General features: G+C 34.4%; 1 protein-coding gene across 1 annotated transcript in view; it reads right to left on the reverse strand.

Annotated features, from left to right (window-relative positions):
- The window catches only part of LOC123242437 (amine oxidase [flavin-containing] B), a 114604-nt gene that overhangs the window by 22735 nt on the left and 75131 nt on the right, over positions 1-16738 (reverse strand). Inside the window, exons 6-8 of the mRNA XM_044670187.1 lie at positions 7680-7821; positions 2382-2531; positions 376-535 (exon numbers count right to left, since the gene is read on the reverse strand). Of these exons, the coding sequence (XP_044526122.1) occupies positions 376-535; positions 2382-2531; positions 7680-7821 (452 nt within the window). The remainder of the gene's footprint in view (positions 1-375; positions 536-2381; positions 2532-7679; positions 7822-16738) is intronic.

Raw genomic sequence — 16738 nt, forward strand, 5'->3', positions numbered from 1 at the left:
AAGGAAACATGGAAGGATTTGTGGAGATGACTTTTGAGATGGGACTTGAAGTGGTAACTTGGATGTTGGTTCTCAGAGATGTTGGGGAGATTTTACTGAAGACTTCAGGAATGGGACAAACAAAGGCATGGAGGTAAGAAAGGATTCAGAAAATGTCAAATTGTCCACTTTGACAGAAGTTGTGAGCAAATGAATAGAGTTGTATTAGAGAGGGCTGAGAAAGTAGGCTGTGGAAAGCCTTGAAAGTTAAGGTAGGCTTCAAACTTTATTTCATAGAAGATTTTTAAGAAAAGAAGTGACAATATAAAAAGTCCTCTAGCATTTTTTTCTTAAAATGTTCCATTGGGATATTATTTCGTGGAATAAAGTACCTACCCTTTTTCCTCCAAAATGGTTCTTTGTAATATACCATGCATTTAATGACTGAACCCAAAGGAACACGAGAAATCAACTGGTTTCTCAACACTGGCAACGGTGGGTTAAAATGTATCTTCATACCCAATGTTGGAGGAATAGCACTAATGACATATTTGGCCTGTAAAGAAACAAATGGCAAAAGGAAATAATGAATCATACTTTAATTTCCGTAAGATGATGGATTTGGAGTTGGATTTCTTCCAACTAGGAAGTAAATGAGTCCAACCTTTTTTATTTTATACATGACAAAACTGAATCACAAAATATTTATTGACTTGTCCAGGGTGACACAGTTTAAGTGTCAGAGGTATGATATGAACTTAGGAACTGACTCCAAGTCCAGAAACCTGTCATCACACTAGGCTCACCATTATCAAGAGTATTTACAGAGTTCAGATTACTATGGATCTTTGTATATTAAAAAAGGAGAAAAAACCCACTTCTGCAAAATAAGAGAGCATTTCTCATTCTTGAGTGGAAAAAGCACTATATCTGAAGTTTGAAAAAAATATTGTCCTCATTTAAGTTCTGGATATTGGTGGAACTTTGACAAAGAACCTTATCATTAGAAGGTATGTTAAAGGTTATTTGTTTCAATTTCAAAATTAATCAATCAAATGAAAAATATTTACTAAGTACCTACTACATGCTAGGCCCTGTGCAAGGTGCTGGGGAAATAAATAGAATGAATTGAACAATCCCTACTTCCAACAAGCTTAAATTCTAAAAAAGAAGGAATCTTCTTTTCTCCAACCTTAACTGATGACGATTTTGCCTATGCTTGGTTGATTTTGGTAATGAGAATCTCATTGCTTCCTGAGTATTTCACTTCATAAGAAAATCACAAGGTCTCTTCCTTCATTTTTTTGATAGTTCTAACATTTAAAAAGTCATTCTTTATATTGAGCTGGAACAGTTTCCTTGAAAATTCTTACCTTTGATCCTGGTTTTTATTTCCCTCCTCTGGAACTACCTGGAATAAATTTAACTCTATTCTACATAATTCATCAAATATTTGAAGACAATTATTATTTCCCTCTCTTCTCTTCTTCAGTCATTTCCTTCAAATGTTACTCATAACAGATGGATTTTAGCTCCCTCACAAATCTAATTACTTTCCTCTGTGTGTATCTAGTTTATTAACCAACAAAACTTGATATACAGAATTGAGAAGAATACCACTGATGTGTTCTGAACAATTCATAGTAGAATCCAATGGTCTCTGCCTCCCTTTGATTCAGAAACAATATTTTCATTGTATAATTACTGGCAGCCTATGATTACACTTATAATTTTGTCTACTACAGTTAGAATGTTGACTTTTTATCGTCTAATAGACCACTAGCTTCCAACTCTTTGTTCCTTTTTCTCCCACCTCATGAACTACTATTAATATAGTTCTACCACATCTAGCACTTGTTTAGTTGGGTTTATTTTAGCCTAAGTGAAGATTTCTACATTTCATCTTGTTAGTGTCAGACCATAATTACTACTGATTAACATCTTTCAAAATCCAAATTTTGTTTTTTGATGTATTAGCTATTTCTTGCTACTTTAGGACACCTTTAAAATTTGCTAAAGGATCCTCCCAATTTTTTACCCATGATATTGATAAAATTATTCAGTAATACAGGACCAAAGAGAATCCAACAAGTGTCTAGAAATCTCCTTTTCGCTCAACTTAAATCCATTAATCAATGTTCTTGAGTGCTTCAATCAGCCAAAAATCTACCTTCATATAGATATTTATATATCTTATCCATAGAAAAATCTCAAAAAATTTGTGTTAAATATTAAGACATGCTGTGTTTATGACATTCCCCTTAATCTGCCAGTCTAATAACAACTTTTTAAAAGTATTGTATTAATTTGGTATAACACACTCTAGTTCCTACACATCATTTTTACAACTCTAAATCATACAAATACATCATTAATTAAAATAGCATAAAGGCTTAAATTACCTCATAGATCTCGTGGTTCAGTGTCTCCACAATAATATTATCACCTGATTGATCAACATGAATTACTGGCCTTTCCAGCTTTACTCGGTCTCCAAGAAGTTCCATTATCCTCTCACTAACTTGACTAGAACCTCCAATAAACTTCCTTTCCTGTAAAAGAAAGATGTACTCTAATAGAGGGGATGAAGAGAAAAATAAATAGAATGCCTGTCCTTATTACCACTCTTTCTGCTTTCATCTTCTCTTCGCCTACCCTTCAGAGTTTAAATGATTGATGTTTAAAAGATGATTGATATAAATCTGGGAGAAAAAATTACTATTTGTTATTTTGGTTTGTTTGGGACATTAAACATTAATTAATGAAAGCAAAGGAATAGAGAACGGGAATGAACATAAAATGGAGGGGAGGTCACAAAGTCCCCAAGAGGAATTTCCAACACAGTTTTGGGAAGAAAAAGAATGCTCTTCAGTTCCTCAAGAAAGTACTCGAAGGTTTTCTGATTACAATTCACTGTAGTTTTGTGAGATAAAATATATTACTCTAGAGTCTGCAAGCCCAGTTATTAGTGAAGATGGCCTTATCACATCCATCTTCGGTGTCTTTCCCTGGTATTTCCTCTAATCAGCATATTCTCAAAGAAGGCTTTGAATAACTGGAGCTAAGGAACTTTTCTAAGCTGATTGGTGGTGGTGACACCTGTATGAACTATAGCCACTTTCTTCTTATTTAGGTGGAAGGAGGATGTAGAATGATAGAAAAAACTGAGAAGTAGTAAGGAAGGAAACATTTGAGAATCACTAGTTTAAAGTGCTGTGCTTTTCTGACAGTGACTGAAAGTCTGAGAAGAAGGAAAAGTCGTTATTGTATTACTATATGAATAGTTATTAAATAGAATAATTATTATTATATTATGTATCTATATTAAGTTTTTAGTATTAGGGTACTAGTGGGGTTAGGAGCTAAAAGAACTTTTAAAATCTTATAAGTATCATATAAACTAGAGGTATTTTTTTATCTATACAAAAATACAGATAAGGAAAATCATTAGAGCAATTAATTCAGATAGTGAGTGGTTGGGAATAAAAGAAATGGGACACTGAAAATATTCTTTCAAATAACCTACATGATACAGAAGTGAAAGGAGAGATTATGTATAATTATTATATTATAAACTGCATTATCTCATAAAGAAGAAAGAAGTAGTGGAAGCCAAAACCACTATAATGAAAGGTTGGTAAGATATTCAACTAAACAAAGTCATTTCATGGACCTTTATGGAAGAAAATAAAAGATTACAAACAGAAGAAAAATGGGAAAAGATTTGCAAAAATCATTTTAACAAGGACAGTGGAGTCACTAGTCTTAGTTAGACCTCAGATCCTGAGGTGTTTATTAAGAAAGGAGTAACAAAAAGGAACAGAGAAGGGGAAAGCCATCTTATTGAGGCAAGTATACATAGGCACAATCTGTTCTGGAGACAACTCAGTTGTGAGGGCATTGAGAGACCAATATAAAGTGTTTTAAAGAAAGGAAAATACAAAAAGTGTGGAAGAAATTTCAGACCTCATTACTATAAAAGATGACTAATGACTAGTTTACTAAAATTTTAAGAGTCATCTAAACAAGAATTGAGGACATCCTTGATGAAGGTATTGGCAGGGGAAAAAAAACAGAATTTTGCAACTGATATTAGGCAATGGGCCACATCTTTTCCAACTCATAATTAACCTTTCAGTCAGGTTATAGAATATAAGATTTCATTTTATTTCATTTATTGTTTGTTGTTTTATAAAAGTATTTGGTTCAGTGGAACAAAATATTGCCGTATAGATTAAAAAACAAAAAACAAAAACAATGTCCTTCCCATTTATACATTAAGACCATTCAAAATTCCTTGGAAATTGTGACAACAGAAATAGCTCTGTTTCATAACCTTCTGATAATAAATAAAAGATGAAGCATAAAAATTATTTTCCACTGTGACAACATAAATCCAGGAAATAGTTCTAGTCAGAAAGAAAATCTTTGTGGAAGGTCCTGTCTTCCTATGACACGGTACTGACAGCATTATGCCCCAGAACACCACAGAGAATACATCTCTCATATGACTAAAAAGAGTTCAGACTGTCAATACCACCCAGAAAAGAGTAAACAGAGGAAGAATATCTATTGGGCATATTTTTACTTGCATTCTGATGGGTATCCTATAGAACTTGTCCATCAATATGCATATTGCATCAGACAATAAGACAAAGAGCAAGTCCATTTGCTTTAAGGAAACTGCAAAGCCTTTTTTCATTGATCTAAAACTTACCACAAAAGCCAAAGAAATGGGATTCAAAAAGGGTGCCTGTAAAGTTTCTTTTCCTGATTATTTTTTAAAATTTCATTTAATTGATTAAGAGAATTTTTCCATGGCTACATGATTTATGTTCTTTCCTTCCTCTCCTCCCACCCCCTTCCCATAGCCAATGCACAATTCCACTGGGTTTTACATGTGTCATTGATCAAGACCTATTTCCATATTATTGATATTTGCACTAGGGTGATCGTGTAGAGTCTACATCCCCAATCATATCCCCAGAGACCCATGTGATCAAGCAGTTCTTTTTCTTCTGTGTTTCTGCTCGTATAGTTCTTTCTCTGGATGTGAATAGCATTCTTTTTCATAAGTTCCTCAGAAATGTCCTGGATCATTGCTTTGCTGCTAGTAGAAAAGTCATTACATTTGATTGTACCACTGTATATCTCTCTGTGTATAACGTTCTCCTGGCTCTGCTTCTTTCACTCTGCATCAATTCCTGGAGGTCTTTCCAGTTCACATGGAATTCCACCAGTTCATTATTCTTTTGAGCACAATAGTATTCCATCACCAACAGATACCACAATTTGTTCAGCCATTCCCCAATCGAAGGACATTCTCTTATTTTCCAATTTCTTGCCCCCACCAAGAGCGCGGCTATAAATATTTTTGAACAAGTCTTTTTCCTTATGATCTCTTTGGGGTATAAACCCAGCAGTGGTATGGCTGGATCAAAGGGTAGGCAGTCTTTTAGAATCTTTTTTCTCTTCCTGATTCTTACTAACAACATGTGTGCAAGGCTCACATGATGAACTTCAGAACTTAGGTGATGATGAGCCCCTGGTTACTTCCTGATACATCTGACTAAAAAATGAAGTCTTTGTGTTTTGATCTGAGAAAGCAATTCCCTTATTAGAAATTGAACAAAAAGGGGCAGTCAATAGGTCTTTCTTTTAAATCCTTACCTTCTGTCTTAGAAACAATGCTATGTATTAATTCTAAGGCAGAGGAGTGATAAAGGCTAGGCAATGGGGGATTAAGTGACTTGCCTAGGGTCACACAGTTAGGAATTGTTTGAGATTTGGACCCAGGACTTCCCATCTCTATGGCTGGTTCTCAGTCCACTGAACCATCTAGTAGTCCCCTCAGTAGGTCTTTAAGCAAATGGTTCCAGTCCTGACATTGTCTTTTCTTCTTATCTGCATGTCATGCCTGTTTTGAGTTATTTCCCATAAGAGGTGAGGGAAGGACAACTTTGCCAATTCCCTACCCTAAATGCCATATAGTTGTGAACACATGGCAACTAAAGCCATATCCTGCCTTGGTGAGATTGATCCTGGATTTTGCCTACCTTTTTTTGCTTGTCCTTGATGTTTTGTGAATGACTATTAGCTCTATTCCTCAATTGATAATTAATCAAAGATTATAAATAGTCAGTTTTCAGAAGAAATCAAAGCTATTTGAGCTAGGTTAAGTTCTTTTTTTAAAACATTTATTAATATTCATTTTTAATATGGTTACATGATTCATGCTCCTACTTTCCCCTTCACTCCTCGCACTCCCCCCACCCATGGCCGATGCACTTTTCCACTGGTTTCAAAAAGCTATTTGATTGAATAAATGTAGATTTAAGTAACCCTGAGATACCACCTCACACTTATCAGGTTGGCTAACATGACAGAAAAGGAAAAATGATAAATGTTAGAGGGATGTGGAAAAATGGAGACACTAATACACTTTTGTTTGGGTTGTGAATTGATGCAATCATTCTGGAGAGCAATTTGAAACTGTATCCAGAGGGATACTCTTTGTTGCAGCAATATCATTACTAGGTCTATATGTTAAAGAAATTAAAGGAAAAGGAAAATTACCTACAAGTACAAAAATATTTGTAGCAGCTTTTTTTTGTGGTGGCAAAGAATTAAAAATTGAAGGGATGCCTATAAACTGGGGAATGGCTGAATAAGTTGTGGTATGTATATCAAATGGAAAATTATTGTGCTCTAATAAATGATAAGCAGGATGGTTTCAGAAAAAAATATGGGGAGACATCTGAATTGATGCAGGTGAAGCAAGCAGAACCAGGAGAATATTGGTCATGATAATATTAATATCATTGTACAATGATTGACTATGAATGATTTAGCTATTATCAGCAATACAATGATCCAAGGCAATTTCAAAGGGTTTATGATAAAAAATATCTACCAAGTACTGATGGAATTTGTATGCAGACTGAAATATTTTTATATTCTTTATTTTTCTTGTTTTTGGTCCATTTTCTTTTGCAACATGGTCAATATAGAATTATGTTTTACATGACCTCACATGTATGTCTGAAATAAAATTTTCATCCAAAACTTGATAATATTAAAATTTGAATACAATGAGCTGAAACGACTTTTTATTTTTTGAAAAAAAATCATTTGTTTAAATCTTTGTGTACTGTCATTCCCTGTTTTGGTTTGTAAATGTTTAACATTTATAATTTGATTGAAACAATGCAGATTTGAATACATTTTGGGAAAGTTAAAGCAAATTAATGTATTAAAAATCTTTAAATTCTGGGTATTTTTATCAAATTTGTTATAGTGCAAATGGGTGAAGTGATAACAGAAAAATTAACATGCATTTTAACTTTACATATTTTTCTTCTGATGTGAAAAATAGGAGGAGCAGAGTTTTGCAGGCTAATTTAATAAAACCTTAAACTTTCTTCATAAACATTCTCTTGAGTTTTTCTAATAATCTTCAATTGCACTGATTCCAAATATGGATTGCAAAAGTGAATACATTTAGATTTTTGTTTTAAGATTCTATTCTCAGTTTCTGTTGTTTTGAATGCCTATCAACAGAAGTGCCTCTCTAAAAATATAAAAAGAAAGCTCAGACTATTATAACACAATCCCCTATTTTGTGTGTATGTGTGTCAGCTCTGTTCTTTTACATTGAAGTAACTTTCAAAGTAGAAATATCTGTTGATAATTATGGGTACCTGTCCTCCATTGGTTGTTGAAATTATTCGGGTTGTACCCCCACACTGCTTCACATACCACAGGAACCAGAGGGCAGATACTTCATGAGTCTCAGCAGTGACACAGAGATTCACAAAGAGAATGGCAAGCTGTTTGGCAGACCTGTATATGAAACAAAACCATGGTTATCCCTCAAATCATCCCCTGCACTTAATTTCCCAAGAAATGTTCAGATAAAGAATTTAGATGACACAATGAAAATTAATATTGTAAGTAGACTAGTCTACAGATGAGACTGAGGTCAAGCAAGATTCAGTGACTTGAGAAGTTCCACGGTGTAGTGGATGGAACACTGGGCAACATGGCATTACAATTCTTTTCACTGACACCTAAAAAGTACAGGTCTGACCATCTCACCTCCATACTCAACAAACTCCAGTTGCTTCCTATTGTTATCAGAATTAAATACAAAACTTTCTGTTTAGGGGCAGTTAGTAGATTGAGAGCCAAGCCCACAGAGAGAAAGTCTAGGGTTCAAAAATGGCCTCAGACACTTCCTAGATGCTTGACCCTGGAAAAATCACTTAACCCTCATTCCCTAGCTCTTACCATTCTTCTGCCTTGGAACCAATACACAGAATTGATTTTAAGATGGAAGATGAGGAATTCTTTGTTTGGTGGACCTAGTCTTACCATCTTTTCAGTCTTCTTATACCTTATTACCCTCATCCTATTTCATTCCACTTTGGACTCTTCCATCTAGTGACACTTGTCTTCTGGCTGTTCCACAAACTAGACAGTATCTCTTGGCTGCTGGAAAATTCTCTGGCTATTCTCCATACTTGGAATGCTTTCTCTCCTTATTTCTGCTGCCTGGCTTCCCTAATTTTCTTCATGTCTCTGCTAAAATCCCACCACTTGTATGGAAAGTCTTTTCCAATCCTTCATAAGCATAGCACTTTCTTCTGTTCATTATTTCCTATTTATCCTGTAACAAAAGATGAACTGTCTTTTGACTTTCTTTGAATCTTCAGTATTTGGCACAGTGCCTGCACATAGTAAGTGCTTTATAAATGCTTACTGATTGACATAAAAATGAACAATTTTAAAAATTATTTTTTGTTATATTAAAATACCCAGTCTCTCCCTCTTTTCCTCCCATCAGAGAAGGCATTGTTTGACAAAAAGACATATGTAAAATTATGTCTCATTTCTGTCTATTAGAAATCAGTAGTTTTAAAGAGTTGCTTGAAAGAGGGAGCTAGATGGTTCAATGGATAGAGCACCAGGCCTGGAGATGGGAAGTCCTGGGTTCAAATGTGGCCTTAGACACTTCTTAGTTATGTGATCCTGGACAAGACGCAACTCCAGTTGTCTATCCCTTTCCATTCTTTTGTCTTTGTATCAATTCTCAGTATTGATTCTGAGAAAGAAAAAAAATGTTGCTTGGAGCAACAGAAATTTAGTGACTTACTCATGAACACAAACCTAGTTAATATGTCAATAAGAAGCAACTTTGTCACATTTCCTGCCCCTCATATTGGTGAAACTTCACAACTTCTATATTAGTTCAGTCCTCATAATGCTGTTCCCTAATCATGTCAAGACTTGACAGATTGACTTCTATCAAAGTCATCGCTCATCTCTTTTTTTTAAACATTTATTAATATTCGTTTTTAACATGGTTACATGATTCATGCTCCTACTTTCCCCTTCACCCCCCGCTCTCCCCCCACCCATAGCCAATGCACATTTCCACTGGTTTTAACATGTGTCATTGATCAAGACCTATTTCCAAATTGTTGTTAGTTGCATTGATGTGGTAGTTTCGAGTCTACATCCCCAATCATGTCCACCTCAACCCATGCGTTCAAGCAGTTGTTTTTCTTATATGTTTCTTCTCCTGCAGTTCTTCCTCTGAATGTGGGTAGCGTTCTTTACCATAAATTTCTCAGTACTGTCCTGTGTCATTGCATTGCTGCTGGTACAGAAGTCCATTACATTTGATTTTACCATAGTATATCAGTCTCTGTGTACAATGTTCTTCTGGCTCTGCTCCTTTCACTCTGCATCAGTTCCTGGAGGTCTTTCCAGTTCACATGGAATTCCTCCAATTTATTATTCCTTTGAGCACAATAGTATTCCATCACCAGCATATACCACAATTTGTTCAGCCATTCCCCAATTGAAGGATATACCCTCCTTTTCCAGTTTTTTGCCACCACAAAAAGCGCAGCTCTAAATATTTTGATACAAGTCTGTTTATGCTCATCTCTTTTTTATATGTGTTTCCCTTCTTTATTACAATGTAAGTTCCTTCAGGACAGGGACTTCTTTTGTACTTGTATTCCTAAAGTACAGTACAGTACCTGGTATATATCAGGTGCTTAATAAATGCATTTTATCCATTTATCATAGAATTCTAAACAAAATATTCATTTTCCGCTTATTAATTATATCTTACTTAAGACGACTCAGGAAAAGTACATTCTTGAATGTCTCACAATGTTTCTATCCTTTAATGGGTCTGTGAAGTCACTGATAGGGGTAATAGTCCAAGCTAGAGAGAGAATGGAGAAAATTCAGGCCTTTTTTTCCTGTCTAACTTTTGTCCAGATGCTTCTATAAATCCTTTATAGATGGTCCATTCAATATGCTTTTGTACCTCCTCCAAATTTTTAGACATTTCCTATGTACTATTGGCTGTCCAGGGATTATCCTTCATATTCATTATTCTCTGTATTTCTATGATATTTTTTCTAAGAATATTTTAGTCAGGTCTTCTGTATATTTTCTGATAGGGTGAGGTTACTTCTGACAACTTCTCTCTCCATTGCCCTTTCATTTTATTTTTTGTAGTTTGAAGTATTCCATGCTTTGCTCCCTTTCATCATTAGTGAAATCAGAAAGTGAGATAATATAAAAGGAGAAGAGGGATCAAGACAGAGCCTTGGGAAAGATATATACAGTTAAATATAAATTTCCCTTTTAGAGCCCTTTAACAAATGTAATTTTATTGCATAATGACCAGTAAATGATACGTTTAGCACTTTTGCTTTTCTATATATATTAATGAGATCTTTTCATTCTAATATGTATCCATTTTTTGTAAAGCTGCCAAGTACAATTGAGAAGTATACACATTTCTTTTTGTTCCCATTTGGTAATTTCCAAAGATCTTTGTTCCTAATTTTTCTAAAGTTCTATTCAGGAGGCAGCTAGGTGACTAAGTGGATAACAAGCCATGCCTAGAGATGGGAGATTCTGGTTTCAAATATGACCTTAGTCACTTCCTAGCTGTGAGACTCTGAGCAAATCACTTGACCTCTAATTGCCTAGAACTTATTGCTTTTCTGCCTTAGACCCAATATTGGCAAAGATTTTTTAAAATTATATTCAGATCTTCATTTTCTTGTTTGTCTTTTGGTAAGCCAAATTTTCAACTCTGTAGCTCTATAGCATCCTTTCAATTTTGTAGTTAAAATTCAGTCATTCAATTATGTCTGATTCTTCATGATCTCATAAACCATAGCTATCCATGGGGTTTTCTTGGCAAGGATACTAGAGTGGCTTGTTGTTTCCTTCTCCTGTGGATCCAGTCAATCTTTTTATAGTGGAGACTATAATATTTTAGTTCAATTTCACAAACCAAGCAAGCAAGGCATAAAGGAAGAAAAACTGAGCTTGGTCTTAGTGACCTGGGTTCTCATTTGGGCTCTACCAGTATCTAACTGGTGAGTCATCTGGGCAAGACATATTTTCTGGACCTTTTTCTTTATCTATAAAATGAAAAAGCTTAACTAGCTGATCTTCAATGTTATCTCCAGCTCTTCAAGATTTTTTGTGACTAAGAATTTTTTGAGCATTTTACTAAGGATAATCCTATTGGAGTGAATATAAAGTAATCCCTGTCCTAGAGTAGTGATCAATTTAACTAAGGAGGAAAGTTCTTCACTGAGGAAACAACTAAATTGAAAGTGTAGATGGTTTATGATTGGTATGTGCTCATATAGTGTAGCAGAACAAACATCAGATAAAGAGTCAGGAAACTCACGTTTGAGGCCCATTTCTAGCATTTATTACATCCGTGGCCATGGAAAAAGAATTTAAACTCTGAGCTCAGCTCTACTATCAGAAAAATTCAATAATCCTTGCACTGCATGTAATAAATAAATTACACAATCAAATTGCTTGCCATCCCAGGGACAGGGTAAGAGAAGGAAGGAAAGAATTTGTAACTCAGAATTTTAAAAAAGGAATGCTAAAAATTTTCTTTACATGTAATTGGGGAAATATTAAATATTAAATTAAAAAGGACACAAAAAATATGCAATAGGATTGCAAGGAAATAACTTTAAATATATTTATATTGTGAAATATAATTATTTTGGACAGGATACCTAAGACAGTACTTGCAAAAATAATAATACAAAACATTTATATAACTTATTAATATAAGACTGCCTTAGCATATATATGTACAACATATTGTTTGAGCAGAGTCTCTAAGGCTATTTTGCTCTACTTTGTCATGTGATTTTTTTATCAGTATTATAGTACACATTTTTATAAAAATTACAGTAGAATATTGTATTTTTCATACATCTCAATGAATTCTGTGGCTGAAAAAATAAAATGTGCTATAAAAAATTGTTGGTAAGAACATCATTACCGTTGCATATTTTTGAAGGAAATTTGGATTTACAGACCATTTCCATAACAACTAATGCAGATGAAAAAGGAGGCATTGGGGCCTTTACTTGATGATGGCTCCTTTGTCTCCTTTTTTTAAAAAAAGTATTAAAAGTAATTAATCAAGTATTTAATCTTTTTAATTCTTTTGGAAATGCCAACAGCATATAGTACCTTTCACATGTAGTTAAGATTTTATACAATCTTTTGGTAGAATGAAGCAGAAGTAACTTTGTTGTTGAGTGATTTGCATTCATCTTTATTACGTCAGGAATATTGCCCAGATTGGGTCACACAGTTTGATGGACTACCAAAATGCAAGTTTGCTAACAAAAGTAGTAAAGTATAGCTATTTCCTTCAAGTTCTGAGAAAAAGTGAAATCAAGTGAATCAGTACTTCTTGGACTCTATTGTCCTTTCATTCTGTCATTTTTACTTTCATGCTATTTCCTTCTTTAAGGGTTACATATTGCTTCCTTAGCCCTTTTGCTTTAGATGCAGCTGGGTGGCATTGCTGCCCAAATATATACACAAGGATACACAAGGATAGTGAGATATACATTGGTGATGACCCTGTTAAGTGAGATAAGTGAAGAGATAAAAAGGGTGGAAGGATACTTGTAAAAAAGACCTGGGAGAGAATGCTGGATAAGAGCATCCAAGATGCTGGGTCTGGAATTGGGAAGACCCAAGTTCAAATATGGACTCAGACATTTACTAGCTGTGTGAACCTGGACAAGTCCCTTAACCCTGTTTCCCTCAGTTTTCTCATCTACAAAAAGAGCTAGAGAAGGAAATGGTCAACCACTCCATTATCCTTGCTAAGAAAACGCCAAATGGGATCATGAAGCGTTGGGGATGACTGAAACAACTGAATAACAAATTGTATAAATCAGTCTAAATATCTAATATTGTCTTTAGTATCCTTTCATCCCCACCATGAGTTACCATCTTCCCTTATCAGAGATTCATAGTACCACTTTTAAAACCAGTTATCCTCTGAATCAGGGACACCTTACTTCTTACTTAGAGACAAAAATAGATCTGTAATCTCACTGATTCAAATTCTGTCTACTTTGGTGTACATTACTAATCTACCACGCCTTCTTATGTTTTGTGCTGTTTAGTCATGACTTTCTATAAATCCTCCTGAAATATACTCACAATCAGGCAAGTCTCCTCTGGTTCTTTTACTCTTTTGGGGCCATTGTTGCACTCAGTTGTCTATCTGTAGTTTTCCATTCTCACTACACTATCAAGTCACCTCCTTTTCTAGTCACACATGACCTATACATTTTCCCTTACAAATTGTAAAATACTAATGACCGCCATTTTCTAGATCTGTTCATATTCATCCCTTTTGATGAAAAGTCAATAGTAATTTATTAAGCATTTACTATTTGAGAAGTGCTATGCTAAATACATAATTTTGGATAATAAGAAAAGCAAAATCAAAAACAAACAAAAAAACTCACCAAAATTTCTTCTGAAACATAGGAGGAAACCCTAACTGTCACACATGACTTCCTAAAACAAGACATCTCTCATACAGGACAAGTGAAAGAATGGGAAAATATTAAGAAGGTACTTTGCATTATAAACCTTTCCTATTCTCTTTTCCCCAAATGGGTTGTTTATTTTTCTTTGTGAAAAACCCTACACATCTCATCCAAAATGGGGTTGGGGATGGGCTTATACACTTATGGGGATTTGTTTTAAATTGGCATCTGCTTCTAACTAAAATTATTGCTATTCCACCAAATGAACAACTGCCATGATTGGAAATACTATGATTCTTAAAAGTAATCACATGCATTTCTAATTGTTTTTTAAATTTATTGATCCCCTTAATTGATGCCCAGCATCTGCCAATGTAATAAGTTATAAGAGAAAACTATTGCATATGCTATTTTCTCTTCAATGCAATATTCCAAGTGAATGTTTGGGTGTTTGTTTTTGATAGATGACAAGCTTTTCTTTGACAAGAGAGATATTGCTTAGTAATTGCTAACTCTCCTTTTACTTTAAGGAATATCGTGAAATTCTCATAATAAAATAAAATTAAAATCACTTAAATAAAATTAATTTTAAAAAACTCTTACTATCTTAAGACAATCAGTAAGTATTGATTGTAAGGCAGAAAAGTGGTAAGGGGTAGGCAGTTATGGTTAAGTGACTTGCCCAGTCTTAGACAGCTAAGAAGTATCTGAGGCCACATTTGAAGTCAGGACTTCCAGTCTACATCCTGGCACTCTATCCAGAGAGCCACATACATGCTTTTTAAATTAAAAAAAATATTAAAGGCTATGCTATCTAGCAATTTTTTGGGTTGGAGTGAAGGAGATAATAAAAAAGGCCCAAGCATGACAACCTGTCAGCTTGCTACACTTCCACAATAATCTCACATATGCATTTTCTCGTGAGAATTAGTTTCATGTCAAAAAGAGGTCCTTTAAAATGGATTCATAAATTAGTTGAAAATCCTTTAAAAGTGTCACCTTGTTTATTGTTTGTTTGTTTGTTTTTGGTTTCAAATAGTTTCATCTTGATTTCACCCTTTATGATACATATTTTGGGCATCTTTCTCAGTTTCTTCATTGCCAAAACAAGAATTGGATTAGATGATGATTAGATGATGCCTAAAGTTCCTTTTGGCTCCCCAAACCTCCTTAAATCTGCTTGTTCCTAATTTCTTTCTTTCTCTTCCTTTTTTCTTTTCCTTTCCTTTCTCTTCCTTCCTACCTTCCTTCCTTCCTTTCTCTCGTCTCGTCTCGTCTCGTCTCGTCTCGTCTCCTCTTCTCTTCTCTTCTCTTCTATCTCTCTCTCTCTCTCTCTCTCTCTGCCTGCCTGTCTGTCTTTTTCTTTTCCTTTAGGCTTGAACATGAATAAGGGCACATCTGATAATCTGGAAATCTGCTTCCAGTGAAATTATGAAAGCATTCTACAAAAATCAGCTTTGGAAGACCTTGGAAATTTGTTCAATTTTTCTCCCCTCCATCTGTTTCCCTTCAACTTTCTCCTCTCTAGGAAGAGACTTATGATCAAAGATTTACATCAAAGTTTTCTCAAAATTCTCTGAAGCAGAACATTTAACATTGTTAAATATTTAAAGAGTTTTTTCTGTATTCAAGATCACATAGTAGGCATTTAATAAATATTTAATGAATTAAATTGAGTTGAATTAAAGGGAGCTCTGATGCCAATAAGACAATCACCTTAGAAGAGTAGGAAATAATTTTTCATAAGCTCAAAAGCACTCTAAATGGACATGACATAGATAAAAAGTGGCATCGAAAGCAAATCTGATGAGCAAGGAAGAAATGACCTTTTAGATCTATAGAAGGGAAAGCATTCATGACTAAAAAAATCCTTTTGAGGATTATGGGAAATATTACAAACAGTTTTTATTATACAGGATTTTAAAATGTTTTTGCACAAAAATCAAATCAAGTTAGGGGGCAGCTGGGTAGCTCAGTGGAGTTAGAGTCAGGCCTAGAGACAGGAGGTCCTAGGTTCAAACCCGGCCTCAGCCACTTCCCAGCTGTGTGACCCTGGGCAAGTCACTTGACCCCCATTGCCCACCCTTACCAATCTTCCACCTATGAGACAATATACCGAAGTACAAGGGTTTAAAAAAATTTTAAAAAAATCAAATCAAGTTAAAAATAAAAGGGAAATAGGTAATGGGAAAAAATTTTTGCAGTAATTTTCTTTGATAAAAGTCTCATATTTAAGATATGTAGGGAATTGATTGAATTTTATAAGACTAAGAGCCATTCTCCAATAGGTCAAGGATAGGAACAGCCAATTTTCAAAGGAAGAAATCTGAGATAGTAACTATTTGAAAAATATTCCTAGTGACTCATTACAGAAATAAAAATTAAGGAAATTCTAATGTTCTACATTAAATTGGGAAAGATGATGCAGGTTAAAAATGACAAATGTTGGAGGGGCTAGGAAAATAGTCCAACTACTGCGCTGTTGGAAGAATTGTGGATTTGTCTAACCATTCTGGAAAAACAATTTAAAACTGGGCCCTAAAAGTTACAAGCTTCAGTTGAATTCATTGGTATGTTTTGTCATTAGCAGCATTTGTTGTGAAAAGAACATTACTTGTGGAATTTAAAAATCTGGGTCCAAACCTTGTTTATACTTCTTCTGGGTCTCAATTTCCCCAACTGTAAATTAAGGGAGTTATATAAAATAATATCTTAAGGTCCCTTTTTATGATTGAAAGTTTAGTCCATGTATCCTAAGTCAAAGCTACATGCCTGTCATTTAAAGTTACTGATTACCTTGGGCATATATCTTTATGTCTTAGTCTAGAATTACATTTATATCTAAATATTTTCCTCTAAGTAAAAAATATCTGCTGAATTTTAATATT

This window comes from Gracilinanus agilis, chromosome 3 (genome assembly GCF_016433145.1).
Source record: "Gracilinanus agilis isolate LMUSP501 chromosome 3, AgileGrace, whole genome shotgun sequence".
In the NCBI taxonomy this organism is placed as follows: domain Eukaryota; kingdom Metazoa; phylum Chordata; class Mammalia; order Didelphimorphia; family Didelphidae; genus Gracilinanus; species Gracilinanus agilis.